The 17,899-nt window shown below is 37.1% G+C and overlaps 1 protein-coding gene and 1 long non-coding RNA gene across 2 annotated transcripts in view; both read left to right on the top strand.

The window, feature by feature from the left end:
• The window catches only part of LOC107569692 (uncharacterized), a 25,596-nt gene extending 21,759 nt beyond the window's left edge, over nt 1–3,837 (top strand). The window contains exon 3 of the long non-coding RNA XR_001606933.1: nt 3,824–3,837. This is a non-coding gene — a long non-coding RNA (uncharacterized lncRNA). The remainder of the gene's footprint in view (nt 1–3,823) is intronic.
• Nucleotides 3,838–11,369: 7,532 nt separating this feature from the next.
• On the top strand, nt 11,370–15,818 carry LOC107569686 (sterile alpha motif domain-containing protein 9-like). Its single transcript, XM_016255825.1, has one exon. It carries the CDS (start codon nt 11,370–11,372, stop codon nt 15,816–15,818), a length of 4,449 nt encoding a protein of 1,482 aa, XP_016111311.1.
• The last annotated feature ends 2,081 nt before the right edge of the window (nt 15,819–17,899 follow it).

Here is a 17,899-nt window from a genome sequence, read left to right as displayed (position 1 = left end):
CATGGTACAATGGTACATTCATTGTACTACCACTGTGCATACTGCAAACTGGTAACCATGGAATTATCATTGTACAAATTTTTTTGTTTTATTCAAAACTTGCCAATTATAAATGTCAAAACACCATGGTGGTACAACTCATTGTACCACCATAGTGCTAATCAAAAACTGTGACATAATAACTATGGTAAATGTCCAAACAACCAAGCATTATCATGGTGAGCGTGATTTCACCAAGTACAACATGTTCCTGGATCAACATTCTTGTTGATCTTGGAACAACATTCCTATCAACCAATCAGAATTGAGGGATAACTTTTCAGGAAATATCTGTTTTAGGCTTTACAATCAGGGTTAGGTGCTTCTACACCCTTGTTTATCAGCTATCATTTCACACTGTTTTTAGGAATAAATGTATGGGTAGGGTTAGGTTTAGGGGTAGAGATTGGGTTAAGTCTATATTTTTGGACAGTAATGTTGATCCAGGATCACCAAAAGAGGTTGTTCCAGGAACATGTCTTACTTGGCAAAATCACGGCGACCCATTATCATGGTACCTGTTCAAAAAAGGCAAAACACGGTTTTACCATTGTGTATTTCCAAAAACTAGGATATTACCTATAAATATCCAAAATACCATGGAATTACTATGGTGCATGCCCAGAAGACCTGGGTCTAACATAAGTAGAAAGCTATGCTGCATGTGCAAACAATCACAGTGATAACATGTCAGATTTTGTGAATGATTAATGTGTGTAAATAAGGCGTACCTGATGAGCACAGCGACTCCAGCGTTCTCGCGGTTCTCGTAGACGGGTCTCCACGTGTCCTGGATCACACAGACGTCGTCCTCGGTGAGAGTCTCAGGGCTCTGTGTGAGCTCCACACCTCCGTCTCCCTCCATCCAGACGCTCGCTGAGAAACACTTGAGCTGTGTGTGTGCTCCTGCCGGGGTCTTTATTTCTGTCTCCTCAAGAGTCTGATGAAGAGTTACTGCTGAATGAAGAAGATCCTCCCACCCGCTTCCCTTTATCTCTCTCTCTCTCTCACTCACTCGCTCACACACTCATGTTCTCCTCTTAACTCACAATCACACCTTTCTACTCCGGTTACTTGTTTTATTTTTTTCTCACACTCTTGCATCCGTCTGCTGCCCACCCACAGGAAAGACAACAAACAAGATCTCTATAATATCTCATTTGTTTCTCCTGGACAGCAAGGGTTGAGTTCTTCTAGAGTTCCAGAAGAGATCTTAACTCAAATACCTAAATCTGCAATCTAAAGTTTTGTTTTTTTTGTCTTGTTTTATAGTAAAACATCTACATGTCCTTAAACGAGACACAGAACCAAAATTACCCATCTCCTTAAATATCTTTAAAATACAGTTCACTCAAAAGTGATTTTACTTCATTCCAAGACTTACTTTCTTCTGTGGAGCACAAGATTATGATGTTTTTGAAGGTGTATGAGGTTTTCAATGAAAGTCAGTTGGGTTCAGTGTTAGGTCATTAATGTTCTTTAAAACATCTTTCATGTTTCACAGAAGAAAGAAAGCCTAACAGGTTTGGAAATTACATGAAGGCACCTAAATTATTTTTGGTTGAACTGTTTCTTTATGGAGCTTGTCTTCTCTCTGAGAGCTCTGTAAGGGTACATTGAAAATATGTATGCAAATCCATTGAATTTAGTTGACAATATGAACTAACATTTCTTATCAAATGATCTGATTTTCTCCACATTCTTTTTATGCCTCTTTACTCTTAATGGATGATAACTATTGACTAATTTTGGTTTGTTCTTGCTGGAAAAACTTCTGAGATGAAATTGACATGAAACACAATGGAGAACTCCATGCTTATTCTTTATCTTGAACAAACACACACGAGCACTGTAAGAGCAAACGGACACGCTCCACCTTACAATCAACACTGCTGCGACTGCGTCTGTCACACCTTAGACGAACATGCAGCTGCACATCCAGAAGATTGTTTTATTGCTCAGATGCTGATGTTTCAACCGTTTGACAGCTTTTTCTCTAATGATTCATTAAAGTAAATATTATCCGATGTTTATCCTCTGAATCCCCGGAGGGGAAATAAAAACAGGCTCGAATGGGACAACACTGGTCTTCCAGTAAGAGTATAGAGCTCATTTGTTGAGAAATGTTGGAGTTCATACAGAGTGTGCATGATGAAGCTGTTGGTGGGTGTGAAGCATGTGTACGTGCGTGTGTGTGTGATTGTGCGACAGTCAAAGTGAGGTCAGACAGACCCTTTACACACTTTCACATTGACATAATCACTGAGGGAGAGAGGGAGAGGTTTAGTCAGATTGAGCTAATTTCTGGAGAGTGTCACACAGACAGAGAGAGGCAGGTGTTTGGGTGTTCAGGGACAGATCAGAGGTTTTTGTCTTATTGTTCAGGGGGCGGTATGTTTTGAGGGGTCATGGGGTCAGTTTGACACCTGTCTGCAGTGTGAGCTGTGATCTGAGCAATTATCACCCCTGTCTATTTGCGTCGCTTCAGTAGTTTTCATGCATTGCTTTGAAAGTGCATGTACTGCAGTGTTTTTGATAGAAGTCTCTTCTGCTCACCAAGGCTACAGTTATTTGATCAAAAAATTGTGAAATAGTATTACCATTTAAAATAACTTTCTATGTAAATATATTGTAAAATCTAATTTATTTCTGTGATGAAATCTGAATTTTCAGCATCATTACTCCAGTCTTCAGTGTCACATGATCCTTCAGAAATGAATATGTTGATTTGCTGCTCAAGAAACTTTTCTGATTATTATCAATGTTGAAAACAGTTGTGCTGCTTCATATTTTTGTGGAAACCCTGAATTTTTTCCAGGATTCTTTGAATAGAATAGAAAGTTCAAAGAACAGCATTTACTGTATCTGAAATAATAAACATCATAAATGTATTTACTATCTATCTCTTTGGATCCATTTAATGTATCCTATAATTGTAAGGTCTTTATCTCAATCTGAACTGCTTGTATAACACTAAGTGAAATATTGCATATGCTGCATGTGACCCCATTGGCCCCAAATATTTCTCAAGAATGCATACCAACCATATATCAGCGCTTTGCTGCTGAAATATGAACTGTATGGATTATATGAGTGTGGGTGTATAAGGTCAGGAATCTAAATGAAAGCAGATGTGTGTATGTTGAAGAAACATCCCAACCCTGAGGCCTGTGAGCCATCATTACAGATTTGTTACAGTATTTATCATAATTCTTCTTTTCATACTCAACCTATGAAGAGCAATTACACAGTCAGTCATTTTTATGTTAAAGCTTAAGTTGTACATTGACATTTTAGTGCACTTGATAGAACAAACTGAAAGTTGTTTAGTTGTTACAGAGTTTCGTAAAACATCAGGTCTGCTCATAGCCATTTGAGTGGATTCAATGCCTAGGCCAGTGGTTCCCAACCCTGGTCCTGGAGGCACCCCAACACTGCACATTTTGCATGTCTCCTTTCTATGACACACCAATTTCAGGTCTTGAAGTCTCTACTAATGAGCTGATGGTCTGAATCAGGTGTGTTTGATTAAAGAGACATGCAAAAAGTGCAGTGTTGGAGTGCCTCAAGGACCAGGGTTGGGAACCACTGGCCTAGGCCAGGGAATAACCTGACAGCCCAAAAACTGTCGTTAATTTACTGTGTTTCCGCTGCCCTCCAATGGAAGCTGGAAGCAGTTACGTGCAAGAAAGGCATTCAGAACTCAAATTTGTGTATTTGCACAGCAAATGTTTATAAATTCACTGGACATTAAAATTTAAATTTCATTAAAAACAACACAAAGAATATAATCAAGATTATTATAATAAATGACTATATAAATGCTACATGCATACATAAAGAGAGGATAGTGTGTGTGATGATGTGAATATGACGATTCACATAGAATTCAATTTAATTTATATACCACTTTTCACAGCACTCATTGTTTCGAAGCAGCTTCACAGAAAATCATGATGTTTCTGAATATTTTTATATCTTCATGCCTTATAATGGCATTTAGCAGATTAGAACTGGACGATAATAGTTACATTTTGTGCAGTGATATAAACATCACACAGCTGAGATTTTATATGTAGTATGTAATGCATTTCATGAGTATACTGTATATATGCAGGTAAAGCAGGATGTAGGCCTATCCGACTTTTAATATATCGTTCGTTGGATGATAATATATATTGCATTTTTTTCAACAGTTTAAACAATCACACAGTTGCTAAAGTACAAACTGCTGAATACTGTATGTTTTCAGATACGTTTGGGTATACATAAATTAATTTAATTTCCTTCGTATAATTCAATATTAATTCAAATCTATTTGGTGATGTGTAAAAGTGACATTTTGTCTTTAGCTAAATATGGTTGTCATACCTCTATTGAATATTCTGTACATCATAGTTGTGCTCCATTCAGAACTAAACAATAATTGCCTTTTAAATTCCAGTTCAGTTCTTGAATTTGAATTGAATTTGAAAAGTTGAAAAGGTGGATGAAGACTTCATTTTCCAGAACAACGCACCCCAGGTTAGTCTACTCATCACACTTCCATTTTCACATACTACACACTAGGGGGCAGTATGGTGTTTACCTCCTGGCACACAGGTACAGGTGGTGGTGGTGGAGGGAGGAGTTATGAAAAAGGATGAAGTAAGTTTGGGCGTAGTTCAGGTCAGCACATCATTAGACGGTTATCATCACCGACACCCTTGATGAATGTCAAATACAAGAGGGAGCTGAGCGAGGTAAGATCACATTTGAACAAAATGATAGATGTGTGAAAGATTTTATGATTGGATCATTTAGGACCTTAAAACCGTGTTGTTGATATGTTTTGGAGGACGTGTGGCAAATGCAAATGACTAATTCAAATGTCAGGAAGTCCAGGATCTAGTTGCACTAGTTAGCCCTTGATCCTGTATTTATTTGTTTGTTTTTTTATTGCCTACAAGTTTGAAGGGAATGTTGCTGTTAAATGCTTATTGCTGTTAAATGCTTATGGTGTTAAACAGCATCCATACATGCATATCTCCAGGTGTGTCAGTAGAGTTAAATGTGGCACCTGTGGCACATGTTATACCAATGTAAGAAAAATAACTTTTTCCAATAGATTTTGGGACCCTGCTGGTTTGTTTTACACTTCCGTGTCAGCAATGATTATGCATGTAGAATCATTAATTACAATTATTTCTTGCCTTGCTGTCGTTCACAGCCCAACCCATTCAAATAACAAACAAACACAATTTGCAGTTGTCATTTGATAATATATATATATATATATATATTCACTTGATATCTTTACTCTGTTAATGGACTGAAGCCCAACCCATTCAAATAACAAACAAACACAATTTGCAGTTGTCATTTGATAATATATATATATATATTCACTTGATATCTTTACTCTGTTAATGGACTGCTCTAACAACCTGTTTACGTTTCTGTAATGTAGGTAGCAAAAACTAATGTGATCACTTGTATCGAAAACAGGGCGACCCTTCAAGTGTTGCTAACCGTGGTCTAAATTCTGGCCACCTCATGGTGGAGAGTTATTGTGCTGGTAGTATTTAGAAAGCACTTAATTAAAGCGTTAACTTTTGTTCTATGCGAAAGCATCTTTAAAATCACTTGAACAAATAGAAATAAACACAACACATAGCATGAAGATGTAAAGACTGTTAAAGGGACACGGCCTTGCTGTCGTTCACAGCCCAACCCATTCAAATAACAAACAAACACAATTTGCAGTTGTCATTTGATAATATATATATATATATATATATTCACTTGATATCTTTACTCTGTTAATGGACTGCTCTAACAACCTGTTTACATTTCTGTAATGTAGGTAGCAAAAACTAATGTGATCACTTGTATCGAAAACAGGGCGACCCTTCAAGTGTTGCTAACCGTGGTCTAAATTCTGGCCACCTCATGGTGGAGAGTTATTGTGCTGGCAGTATTTAGAAAGCACTTAATTAAAGCGTTAACTTTTGTTCTATGCGAAAGCATCTATAAAATCACTTGAACAAATAGAAATAAAGACAACACATAGCGTGAAGATGTAAAGAAAGACTGTTAAAGGGACACAAAGGCAGTACTATTTAAATAGGTTCATTTGTTTACATCAAGGAAATAGTGGTGTGCATGGAATAGAAATTTATTTTAACGAAACGATGGTTTAATGGTGCGTTCATGGAGTTATTTTAATTATGAGATTATGACTTGTAAAAACCATCCTTGTAGAACTCGTCAACTTGTCAATTCAGAATCTTCTGAGAACACAGTCTTTAGAATGACACGAAAGCATCATACGGCAGCTCTGTTGCCATGTTTGGCAGAAAAATCTCCAAACATTATTGATGGGAAGACAATTCTATATATACAATGTAAATGTTTTAACTGAGATTGTATTATTTTTCTTTTATGTGTTTTATGTATTGTAATATATGTTTGTATGTTTCTCAGGAGAGATTAATTCTCCTGCCAGGCTGTTATTGAAAATAAGAACTTGTTTAAGGTTAAAGGTTAAATAAATGACATCCTCATTCCATCAACAACCTGTTTTTCCTGTTTGAGGCTTTGCCTATAGGCAGTAAAAGCAGTTTGATCACTTTGATCATAACACAGTTTTTAGCGTTACCTAGCAGTGGTCTAAAGTCCAGCCACCCCATGATTGGGGAGTTATTGAGCTGGTAGTGTTTAGAAAGCATTTACTACGTGAAACTGTTGTTTATTACTGTTGTCCTGTGGTTAAAAGAAAACTTGCATCTACAGTATTTAAAATATCCTGTTTAGCCTGAACAACAACAAAAAAGTGTTTAATGATGTCAGGATATAAAAACCTGTTTTAAAGGGTGTGTTAAAGTGGCATGGTGACATCTGAAACCGGATCAACATGCTGTACCTCAAGCTTTTGTTCACACCCATCCCTTCTATGAAAATGATCTTTTCTTTTGTGATCAACTTTTTATTGTTTAAATCAACAAAACAACATCCACTCAAACAAACAACAGGGAAGGGGGAACAACAGATACACCATCAACAATTTCAACATCAATCTGTAGCAAAAGGAACAAAACAGAATTCACATGAGTCCACAGACCGACAACATCTGGACATTCCCAAAACATGTGGAGAAAAGTACCTGCTGAGTGCTGATACAGATATGACAGTTATAGGTTGATTGCAGTTTCATTTCAAACCTCTTGTAAGGAGTTATGTATGCTCTATGGATGACTTTGAAATGGATAAGACGATGAGCCAAGTTTTTAGAAGTTAAGATTAGATTAGACCACACCCTCCCCCAGTCAACCGATAAATCAATATCTGTTAATTCACGATTCCAGATAGATTCAATAGAAAGAGGCTTTGCAGTGTGATCACCAAGTTCACTATATACTAAAGAAACAAATGGCCGACCAGAGGGTGGTGTGATCCAATCCCACATAGGATGAGAGGAAATAGGGGATGCCCAGGGAACTCCATAGGCCTTGAGAGCAGAACGTAACTGAAAAAAAGACAAAATATGATGATGCTGGTAAACAAAACTTAGCTCTTGAAGTGAGTAGAGCCCCTGGTTATCATACAAGTCACCGCATGTGTCTTTGCCCAATGTAGACCAAGAGGGCTGGACAAATGGCCGACTTCAACACAAAAAACTAAAGTTGTGCCATAAGGGTGTGTTGTTACAAAATCCGAAAGGTCCTCCCATCAGACGTTCCACCCTTTTTAGAAAAAAAAAGTGAAGTCCTTAGATGTAGTATTCTGGATTCTCCAAAGATCGATTACATTAAGTTCAGTGATATATTTATTCAGTAACTTAGAGGATGGGTTAGCTGTAGTATCAGGGTGAGATTTATCCAGTGCAGGATTTAAGACAGCATTAAAATCACCACCCATCACTAAAGGACAATCAATCTGTTCTAGTAATATATTGGAAATATTTGTGAAAAATGCGCTGTCTGCCTCATTCGGGCAGTAAATGGAGACCAGTGCTAACCTGTCATTATGTATTTTACAGCGTATAAAAACAAACCTACCTTCATCATCATTCCCGGTATGTTCAATAGTTAAATGTAACTTCCTATCGACTAAGATAAGCACCCCCTTAGTTTTATTATGAGCACAAGAGAAGGCTGCCAGTTTGTAATACTTGTTATGAAAACGTGTCACATCGCATTGTTTTAAATGAAACTCTTGTATCACGGCACAGGAAATCGATTTATGGTGCAAATATTCTAAAATCCGGCTTAATAGGAGAATTTAGGCCATTCACATTAAATGATAAGATATTCAGAACCTGCATTGTGTGCTCTCAATGTCCAGATTATGTCTACTTGAAGAGAAACAAAAGTAATGCCATACTGCCAGTGACATGTAAACATTAGTATGTATCCTAGATACCAATCCATCTAGATGCATAATCCTTTTAAAAGAAAAGCAAAATAAATAAAAGTATTGATGTCTGTTGAAGGGCATAGAAAGAAGAAGAAAAAAACAAGGAACGACAAACAACTCTGTACAAAAGCCAAAGCAGACCGCACATTACCGAGAGTGTAGGTCTGCATAGACAACAGAAACAAATGTTGATGCGTGACCAGTCCACATCAACGCAAGACATGTCCCCAAAAGGCCCACTGAGCCAAAAGCGTAGTGATTGAACCTGCTCTCCATCAGCCCGAATAATAATAATAAAAATAAAGAAAATAAATCATTATTATTTACCAATCAGTGGACGAACGTACAGGGCAGGGGCAAGATTCCAAAAAGAAATTAACAAGTGTCAATGGCCAGCTTGTTATTGTTCTCTTCAGGGCAGTTAGGATCACCACAGACCTCATCGTTAATTTTCCCTTGTTGAGCTGAAAGGATTTAGAAGGCAGCCCCCCCTCACGTGTCTGCTTTGCTGCGTTGGTTAGCTTTTCAACTTCTGCTTTTAGCTCTTTTACAGAATCGTTGGTCGTTTGTATATCTAAATGTAGATCACGGAGTGCTGGGGTCAGTACAGAGTCTATCGCTTCTCTTACAGTCGAAACCACAACCGAATCGAGTGTACTTTGTTGCTCTTTAAGCGCTAGCTTGATACCGTTAGCTATAGCAGTGTCCAGATCTTCTCTAGAGATGGTGGACTCTTTGAATTTTTTCTTCATTGGCGATTGTTCACTCTCTCTTTTCCGGCTGTCCTTGACTGCTGGGGTACTCATAGTGAGCTAAATAAAGAGTGGTTAAACATTTACTGAGAGGATATATACAATTTCTGACAAAGTGAGCAGAGCGAAGGACTATGCGTGCATTGCCGCCAAAGGGTCACGTCATCTCGATGAAAATGATCTTTGATTTAATAGAAGAATCTTGTCCTTCAGCAATGACTCAACTGACATTTGTCATTACAGAAAACTTGACATACTGAACCTGTGCAGAATACATGATGCAAAAGGTAAGAAATGGGCTGATTTAAGAAGTTTTCAAAAGTTACTTAACTACTGAAAATGAACCATTGCTTACATTGCTTACATATTATACATTAGTTGTACTACTAGTGAATACATTAAATGCTTATTTTAATGCTTATTTGAAAGAACTGGAGTACTGAAATAATAAGACACATGAAATAACCCAATGCATTTAATTGCTGTGCAACCAATAAACCACACATGAATTCTGTCCCTTTATGTGGCAAGTCAGACTAACATCTATTAACGCTTCACAAATTTAACTCTTAATATATATATATATATATATATATATATATCTTTTTTGTTGTTGTTGTTATTTATCATCAAATTTTGATATAATGCTACATTGAAATCTATATCTATATCTATGTTAATCAAATAAATATTCAAATTATTATTATTTTCAAAAATTAAAAAATAAATAAAAATCCCGTACTGATTTGTAAAAATGTATATTGTTGCTCCAGCCAGAACAACAAAACATTGAATTTATTTCATGTTTAGTTATATTTATTCTGTTCTGTTTCTTCAGGCATACCATTTTTATTCTACACCACAGGAAGCCCTTTGACTGCAATATAATATGCAGGTAAATGAGCTTAATTTCTTTTAACAGTTAAAGGTGTCTGCATTAAGCTGCAAATATTAACATTTGAAAACTTGTTTTTCAATGTGGTTCTACTCAGGCATTGACATGAAATCATTAAAAGCCATTCATTTTTCGAATTTTTATATGATGCCACATTGTTTTGAAATCTATATCTTATCCTTAAACTTTGAAAGGAAATATCAAGTACAAAGTGCTATTGTTAAAACCAACCCCACTGCCGCAGGGAGAGTTGTGACAGTGGGTGGGGTAGATTAAAAATAATAAATGTTGTTTCAAACCTGTATGGCTCTTTTTTTTTTTTTTTTTTCATGGTTTCATGTATGTATGTACATATGTATTTATTTATTTATTTCATTTAGGATTTACATTTAGCGTGTGGTTTTTACATTTTTCAAACCCAGACTCTTTCTGTGCAGTCCAATCAGTAGGCATGCGACAGTATCACATTTTCATCTTGTGGTAATTGCTAAAGCTTTTATCACGGTATTCGGTATTATCACAATATTGAAATTTAGTTGCAAATACATAATACAGTATAACAGGTTTAATAACTTATCTTATAACAAAAAGAACATAACATTTAATTACAGTAAAGCAATACACAAAAATGTATAAAGTAAACAAAATGTTCAAACAGATTAAATTGCAAAAGAATAATAAAGAGCAATAGGTAACACTTTACAATAAGGTAAGTCTCATTAGTTAACCTTAGATAATGCATTAACATTAACAATGAGCAATAGCTACATTTGTTCATTAAATAATAAAGTTATAACTTTTGATTTTATAACATTTCTGCTGTTCCATCAGCTGTCAGAGAGTGAATGTGCGCTTTCATCCAGAGTGTCTCCTTCACTCGTTCTGCCATGCGCTTCTCATCCGTGCGCATGCGTCTGTGATGTAGCATACAGTGGTGTTGTGCATTTTAACCAGCTGATTGGAAAAGTATCCTTAAAATGCGTTCAAAAATCAGAATAATTTGTAATAAAGAATTATCTGTGGTATTTTGAAGTGCCTGGTAACAATATTGTGCATATTAATTATTGTGATATATCGAATTACCGAAAACCTATGGACTAAATTGATAACTTCGTAAATGTTAATAAGTTTATTCTGACCGAGCTGTCCACACAACCTCTTTATTATCTGTCTGCAACTAGTAAAAAAAAAAAAAAAAAATCATGATAAACTAGTGAACAAACATGATCTGCATCAAGCTTTTGATACAATAATTCATTACCAATTATACAACAGTTTCTTACAATATGCAATTGTTCATTTTCTTTAAGAAAAACGAAGATGAAATCGCTGTGTCATCTGACCGTCCGGTGGACATCAAAGACTGGAATGAAGACCATGTGAGACAATGGCTGCTTGAGATAAAAGTGGACAAAGAAGGGGCTGACATTTTGTATAATGAGAAAATGAATGGAGCTAGTCTTCTCCTCTTGGAGATGTCTCACCTCACAGAACTACACCTGTCAATGAATGCAAAAATACTTATTATTAACAACATAGATCTTCTGAAACAAAAGAATCAGCAGCAGAATGACATGGTGACTAAGTCTTATAGCTTAAAGCCTTACCCTTTCAATAGATTTAATGCTGCTCACAGGTACAGAGAAAACAGCATTCTAGATGTGACTGAAACTGGTCCTAAAGACTTCATACAACCATGCCATGAATTCAAAGGATTCACAAACACAGCAGAAAAGGACAGAATGAAAAAATACACGTATGAAGTCATTCGATTTGCAGCAGCTTGTATGAATAGTCGCACAAATGGCACCATTCATTTCGGAGTGGCAGACAAACCTCATGGACAAATTCTGGGTATTAGTGTCCAGAACACAGATACTTTTGATGTAAAACAGTCACATGCAATTAAAACGCATTTCAAAAGGCATCACAAGCAGGACAACAAGCAGGTTCAAATAGCAAAGAGGTGCATTAAACCCCCTCGATTTGTTGAAGTTCTCAAAGCTGACATGACATCTACAGGAAAATATGTTATTGAGGTAGACATCGAGCCATCCTCCATAGTCTGTGATGGCCGTTACTTTAACACTTATAATGTAGTCAAAAAGCCCACAGCTGGAGAGAGGAAGAAGGATGATGGCAAGTCTTTTTTCATAAGAGACAGCAGCAGCAGCGATGATCTTATTACATCTAATTCCTTGAAGGAATATGAGAAATACATAAAAGACATGCCACATTTGTCCCAGTTGCGGAAGGATGCTGAAGAAAACCATCTCTCTGTTGTCAAAAGCAGTGTGCAAGGCTCTAAACTGTGTGAGATGATAACAGGAGGGACGCAATCTTTGGACAGGTCACACTTTGCATGGTACATTGTGGTGGCTAACAAGTCCCATCCTGTTCAGTTGGAAAACCTGCGGTTCCTTCTTCACATGGATCTAGTTGCTGTTTTAGATTTTGATCCAGAATCTGCTGAAAGCGGCTTGAATAAGCTGTTTGAAGAGAGAAAAACCAATCTTCACACGCCAGCTCAGTATAAAATCACTGGTGCATTTGAAGACACAGCAAACAAGTTAAAGCTGACCAAAAATACAAGCTGGATTTTATGTAATGGGGACATTAAAGACAAAAGCCCCTCTGATGCTGATAACTGGCCAATTGAGAAGGGATCTTCAGTGCGTGATGTAGTTTCTTTCCTGTGCAGAAAAGATGTGCTGCCTCACAAGAAATTTCTCACCATTTTCTTGCTGTTAAGTCAGGTGAGTGATGGAAAAGACCCTTTACTTGAGACCTTCAATATGTTTTTACAGGAGCTCAAGGGAAGAAACCAAATCTTATGCATCAGTGATAGTAAAACCTCATACGACTACTGGAAGGAACTCATTGAGCAACGATATCAAGTTGACATCTCAACAAGATGCATTTATGAGCTGAGTTTTGTTGAGGTCAATGGCACTGTGCTCAGTCTGTGGTCAGAGAATCGCAAATCAAGCCGCTTTCTGCCTTGTGGTGGTGGCAGTAATGTTGTGCTCTCAAAGAAAACTGAGGACTCCTTAGAAACGTTGAATGTTCTTTGTGTGAACCAATGTGATGGAGGAAATGAGGACAAACGAGAACATGAGGAGATATTTTACAAGGGAGGGAAGGTGTCTTGGTGGAACTTCTACTTCTCAGAACAGCCTAGGTCAATGCCATTCATTAAACGTGACAAATTTAACTACATTGTCAATACTATTATTCCAGACATATGCAGTCGGAAGAGAGTGTGTGAGTTTTTCAGCATCTTCCATCTTCCAGGCTGCGGTGGCACTACATTAGCCATGCATGTTCTTTGGACACTCAAGGATAAATTTCGTTGTGCAGTGTTAAAAGACACTACAGATGATTACACTACCATAGCTGAACACGTAGTGCAGCTACTAACATATGAGACAAAAGACCAACCTCCACAAATTAGTGTTTTGCTCATGATTGATGATTTCCAAGACATTTCTGACGTAAAGAAACTCCAAAATCAAATTGAGGAGCAATATCTAAAGAAAGACATTTCTTCAAAATCATCACAAGTCATAATTGTCAACTGCATGAGAGCTGAATTGAGAGAACAAACTGAAGGAACTGATGATGCAGTTTTCATTGGAAACAATTTATCTGAAAAAGAACAGAAACTGTTTGAGGAAAAGCTAAATGAGTTTGATGATACCGATACAAATACTACAACATTTTATGGATTTATGATTCTAAAGAAAGAATTTTCATCGCAATATATTCAGGGTGTTGTGGAAAAAACCCTGAAGGACTTCAACTATGAACAAAAACATGCTCAACTTTTTGCTGTTATTGTCCTTTTGCATGTCTACTGCAAAACTGCATCACTGTCAGTCTCTACATGTGAAGAGTTCCTTGGTCTGCAAACAAAACCAGACTCTAAAGTTGAAGATGGATTTAAGCAGCTTTCCACTCTTTTGACAAGATGCACAGTTGATTCCAAAGTTACCTTTGAGGGTGTGAGGGTGATTCACCCAAGTATAGCTCAACACTGTTTGAAAGAATTTTCCACTTTATCTCCCAAAGTGACAAAGGCAGACATCACTAATCTCCTGCTCACAACAGACCTATTTTATGAGTACTCATTGGGGAAACAAAAAATAAAGCAGGATGTACACAACATATTGATGAGAAGGCAGGACTCAATCTCAGCTCGCCTCAATTTTTCACCTCTTATCCAAGATATAATGAAAGAGACACCGGGTGATGTAGAGACTGTTCTAGAAAATGCAGCAAACTGCTACAGCAAGGATGCAGTAATATTCCAGCTCCTTGCCAGGTACTATATCAAACAACAAGACTTTAAAGAGGCCATGGAATGGGCAATGAAAGCTAAAGACCATTCAAGTGACAACTCATACATATGCGATACAGTATCACAGATATTAATACATCAGCTGAAGCAAGCTTTTGATGAATATGTTCCCATGAAGCCAGACAGTCTTGAGAAGTATCTTAAATTGGCTGAGTCTGCAAAAAAAGCGTGCAAGGAAACACAACAGACAGCAGAAAAAGAGGTGAAGGGACCAAAAAATTATAGTATCTACAACACTGCTGGCCATGTTGGTGAACTTCTAATTGCCACTGTTGTCATGGAAATACTGCAAAGGACATCACTGTTTAACTCAGATGAGAAATGCAACAACTGCCTTGGCCAAGTCCTCATGGGTAAAATTAGAATGGAAGATTTGCCAAGAGAGAACAATAAACTCGAGCCATATTACCATGTATTGCAGAAGCATAAAATATATCTTCTTCAACTAAAAGACATGATGAGGAAACATTTTGATTTTCTTGACAATGTTTTTGTCAATTCAGTACCATATTTTGGAGGCAAAGACAAACATAAAGAACTGACAAAGCCCAAGATTTCCAACTGTTTTCAACAGTACACTGACCTCTTTTGTAACATAAATTGGAGTGAGCTAGTCAACAAAGAGCACATGAATCGCATGGTTAAAATTGAGCAGACGCGTCAATGTCTGGAGAGGAACAAGGGTGATTCCTATACTGGTCTTCTGGAATATTTATATAAAGAAGACTCTGCATCAACTCTTGAAGAGATCATCCAACAGTATTGTTTCATTCTGAATCCCAGAGAAGAGGCCAGACTGATGGACACTGTCAACTTTATTTATGCCAATGTAATTCTGGCCAACATCAACCCAGATTCTCAGTACATCGAGCCATACCAACACCTTAGTCAATTACTTCTTCAAACAATCAACTGCTCGATATCATTTAGTGAGCATCTACCACTGTCCTACATTGCTGTTTTGTTATTGTGGCAAGAGACCAAACGTAATTTACCACGTTTTGTGTCACAAAGGAAGTCATCGTACTCAACTGAGCTGAAACCAGAATTTAATGGAAAGAGAGCAGCTGTCCATTTTTACTTAGGGAAGGATGAAGGTTACGGTGGCCTGATTTCCCATAGGGACATAAACAGCTGTTTAGGATCAGGGCAGAACTTCTCAACTCAGTGGAATGATGAAAAAATATGGAAACAAGTGAGAGACAGCAACAAACTTTGCAGAGTTTTTGGTGAAATTTGTGATGGATTTATCAGCGTTGAAAATGTGAAGGTATATCCAATGTTCAGATGCCAGTTACGTAAAAAATCTGGCACAAGAGTGTCATTCTTCATCGGATTCTCAATGAATGGACCAGTTGCACTTGACATAGACTGAGTCATAAGGTTCACAAGCCTGATCTAATACATCTTATGACTGGAGAAACATGAATGAGAAAGCATTCAGAATTCTTGTTTAAAACTAAGACACTGAAGTCAAAGGAGCTCATGGACCAAAGCCCTGTGGTTATTCTTACACATTATTTTGGTTGGCCTCATTATTATAGCTTCATTATTATATGATTATTATATAAATAAATCAACCAATCAATCAATTAATCTACTACTCATTAATACTGCATGTTTTTGTGAATGATTGATGTGTGTAAATAAGGCATACCTGATGAGCACAGCGACTCCAGCGTTCTCGCGGTTCTCGTAGACGGGTCTCCACGTGTCCTGGATCACACAGACGTCGTCCTCGGTGAGAGTCTCAGGGCTCTGTGTGAGCTCCACACCTCCGTCTCCCTCCATCCAGACGCTCGCTGAGAAACACTTGAGCTGTGTGTGTGCTCCTGCCGGGGTCTTTATTTCTGTCTCCTCAAGAGTCTGATGAAGAGTTACTGCTGAATGAAGAAGATCCTCCCACCCGCTTCCCTTTATCTCTCTCTCTCTCTCACTCACTCGCTCACACACTCATGTTCTCCTCTTAACTCACAATCACACCTTTCTACTCCGGTTACTTGTTTTATTTTTTTCTCACACTCTTGCATCCGTCTGCTGCCCACCCACAGGAAAGACAACAAACAAGATCTCTATAATATCTCATTTGTTTCTCCTGGACAGCAAGGGTTGAGTTCTTCTAGAGTTCCAGAAGAGATCTTAACTCAAATACCTAAATCTGCAATCTAAAGTTTTGTTTTTTTTGTCTTGTTTTATAGAAAAACATCTACATGTCCTTAAACGAGACACAGAACCAAAATTACCCATCTCCTTAAATATCTTTAAAATACAGTTCACCCAAAAGTGATTTTACTTCATTCCAAGACTTACTTTCTTCTGTGGAGCACAAGATGATGGTGTTTTTGAAGGTTTATGAGGTTTTCAATGAAAGTCAGTTGGGTTCAGTGTTAGGTCATTAATGTTCTTTAAAACATCTTTCATGTTCCACAGAAGAAAGAAAGTCTAACAGGTTTGGAAATTACATGAAGGCACGTAAATTATTTTTGGTTGAACTGTTTCTTTATGGAGTTTGTCTTCTCTCTGAGTGCTCTGTAAGGGTACACTGAAAATATGTATGCAGTGTTTTTGATAGAAGTCTCTTCTGCTCACCAAGGCTACAGTTATTTGATAAAAAATAATTGTGAAATAGTATTACCATTTCAAAAAATCTTTCTATGTAAATATATTGTAAAATCTAATTTATTTCTGTGATGAAATCTGAATTTTCAGCATCATTACTCCAGTCTTCAGTGTCACATGATCCTTCAGAAATGAATATGTTGATTTGCTGCTCAAGAAACATTTCTGATTATTGTTGAAAACAGTTGTGCTGCTTCATATTATTGTGCAAACCCTGAATTTTTTTCAGGATTCTTTGAATAGAATAGAAAGTTCAAAGAACAGCATTTACTGTATCTGAAATCATAAACATCATAAATGTATTTACTATCTATCTCTTTGGATCCATTTAATGTATCCTATAATTGTAAGGTCTTTATCTCAATCTGAACTGCTTGTATAACACTAAGTGAAATATTGCATATGCTGCATGTGACCCCATTGGCCCCAAATATTTCTCACGAATGCATACCAACCATATATCAGCGCTTTGCTGCTGAAATATGAACTGTATGGATTATATGAGTGTGGGTGTATAAGGTCAGGAATCTAAATGAAAGCAGATGTGTGTATGTTGAAGAGACATCCCAACCCTGAGGCCTGTGAGACATCATTACAGATTCGTTACAGTTTTTATCATAATCCTTCTTTTCATACTCAACTTATGAAGAGCAATTACACAGTCAGTAATTTTTATGTTAAAGCTTAAGTTGTACATTGACATTTTAGTGCACTTGACAGAACAAGTCTGAAAAGACTGAAAGTTGTTTAGTTGTTACAGAGTTTCGTAAAACATCAGGTCTGCTCATAGCCATTTGAGTGGATTCAATGCCTAGGCCAGTGGGTGTACAATGGTAC

The sequence above is a fragment of the Sinocyclocheilus grahami genome, unplaced genomic scaffold (genome assembly GCF_001515645.1).
Source record: "Sinocyclocheilus grahami isolate Dianchi unplaced genomic scaffold, SAMN03320097.WGS_v1.1 scaffold1373.1, whole genome shotgun sequence".
NCBI classification, from domain to species: Eukaryota; Metazoa; Chordata; class Actinopteri; order Cypriniformes; family Cyprinidae; genus Sinocyclocheilus; species Sinocyclocheilus grahami.
This window is presented reverse-complemented; position numbering and strand designations above follow the sequence as displayed.

Bases quoted from the DNA above. Each gene is read 5' to 3' on its own strand.
- LOC107569686 (XM_016255825.1), top strand. From the start codon at position 11,370: ATGCAATTGTTCATTTTCTTTAAGAAAAACGAAGATGAAATCGCTGTG.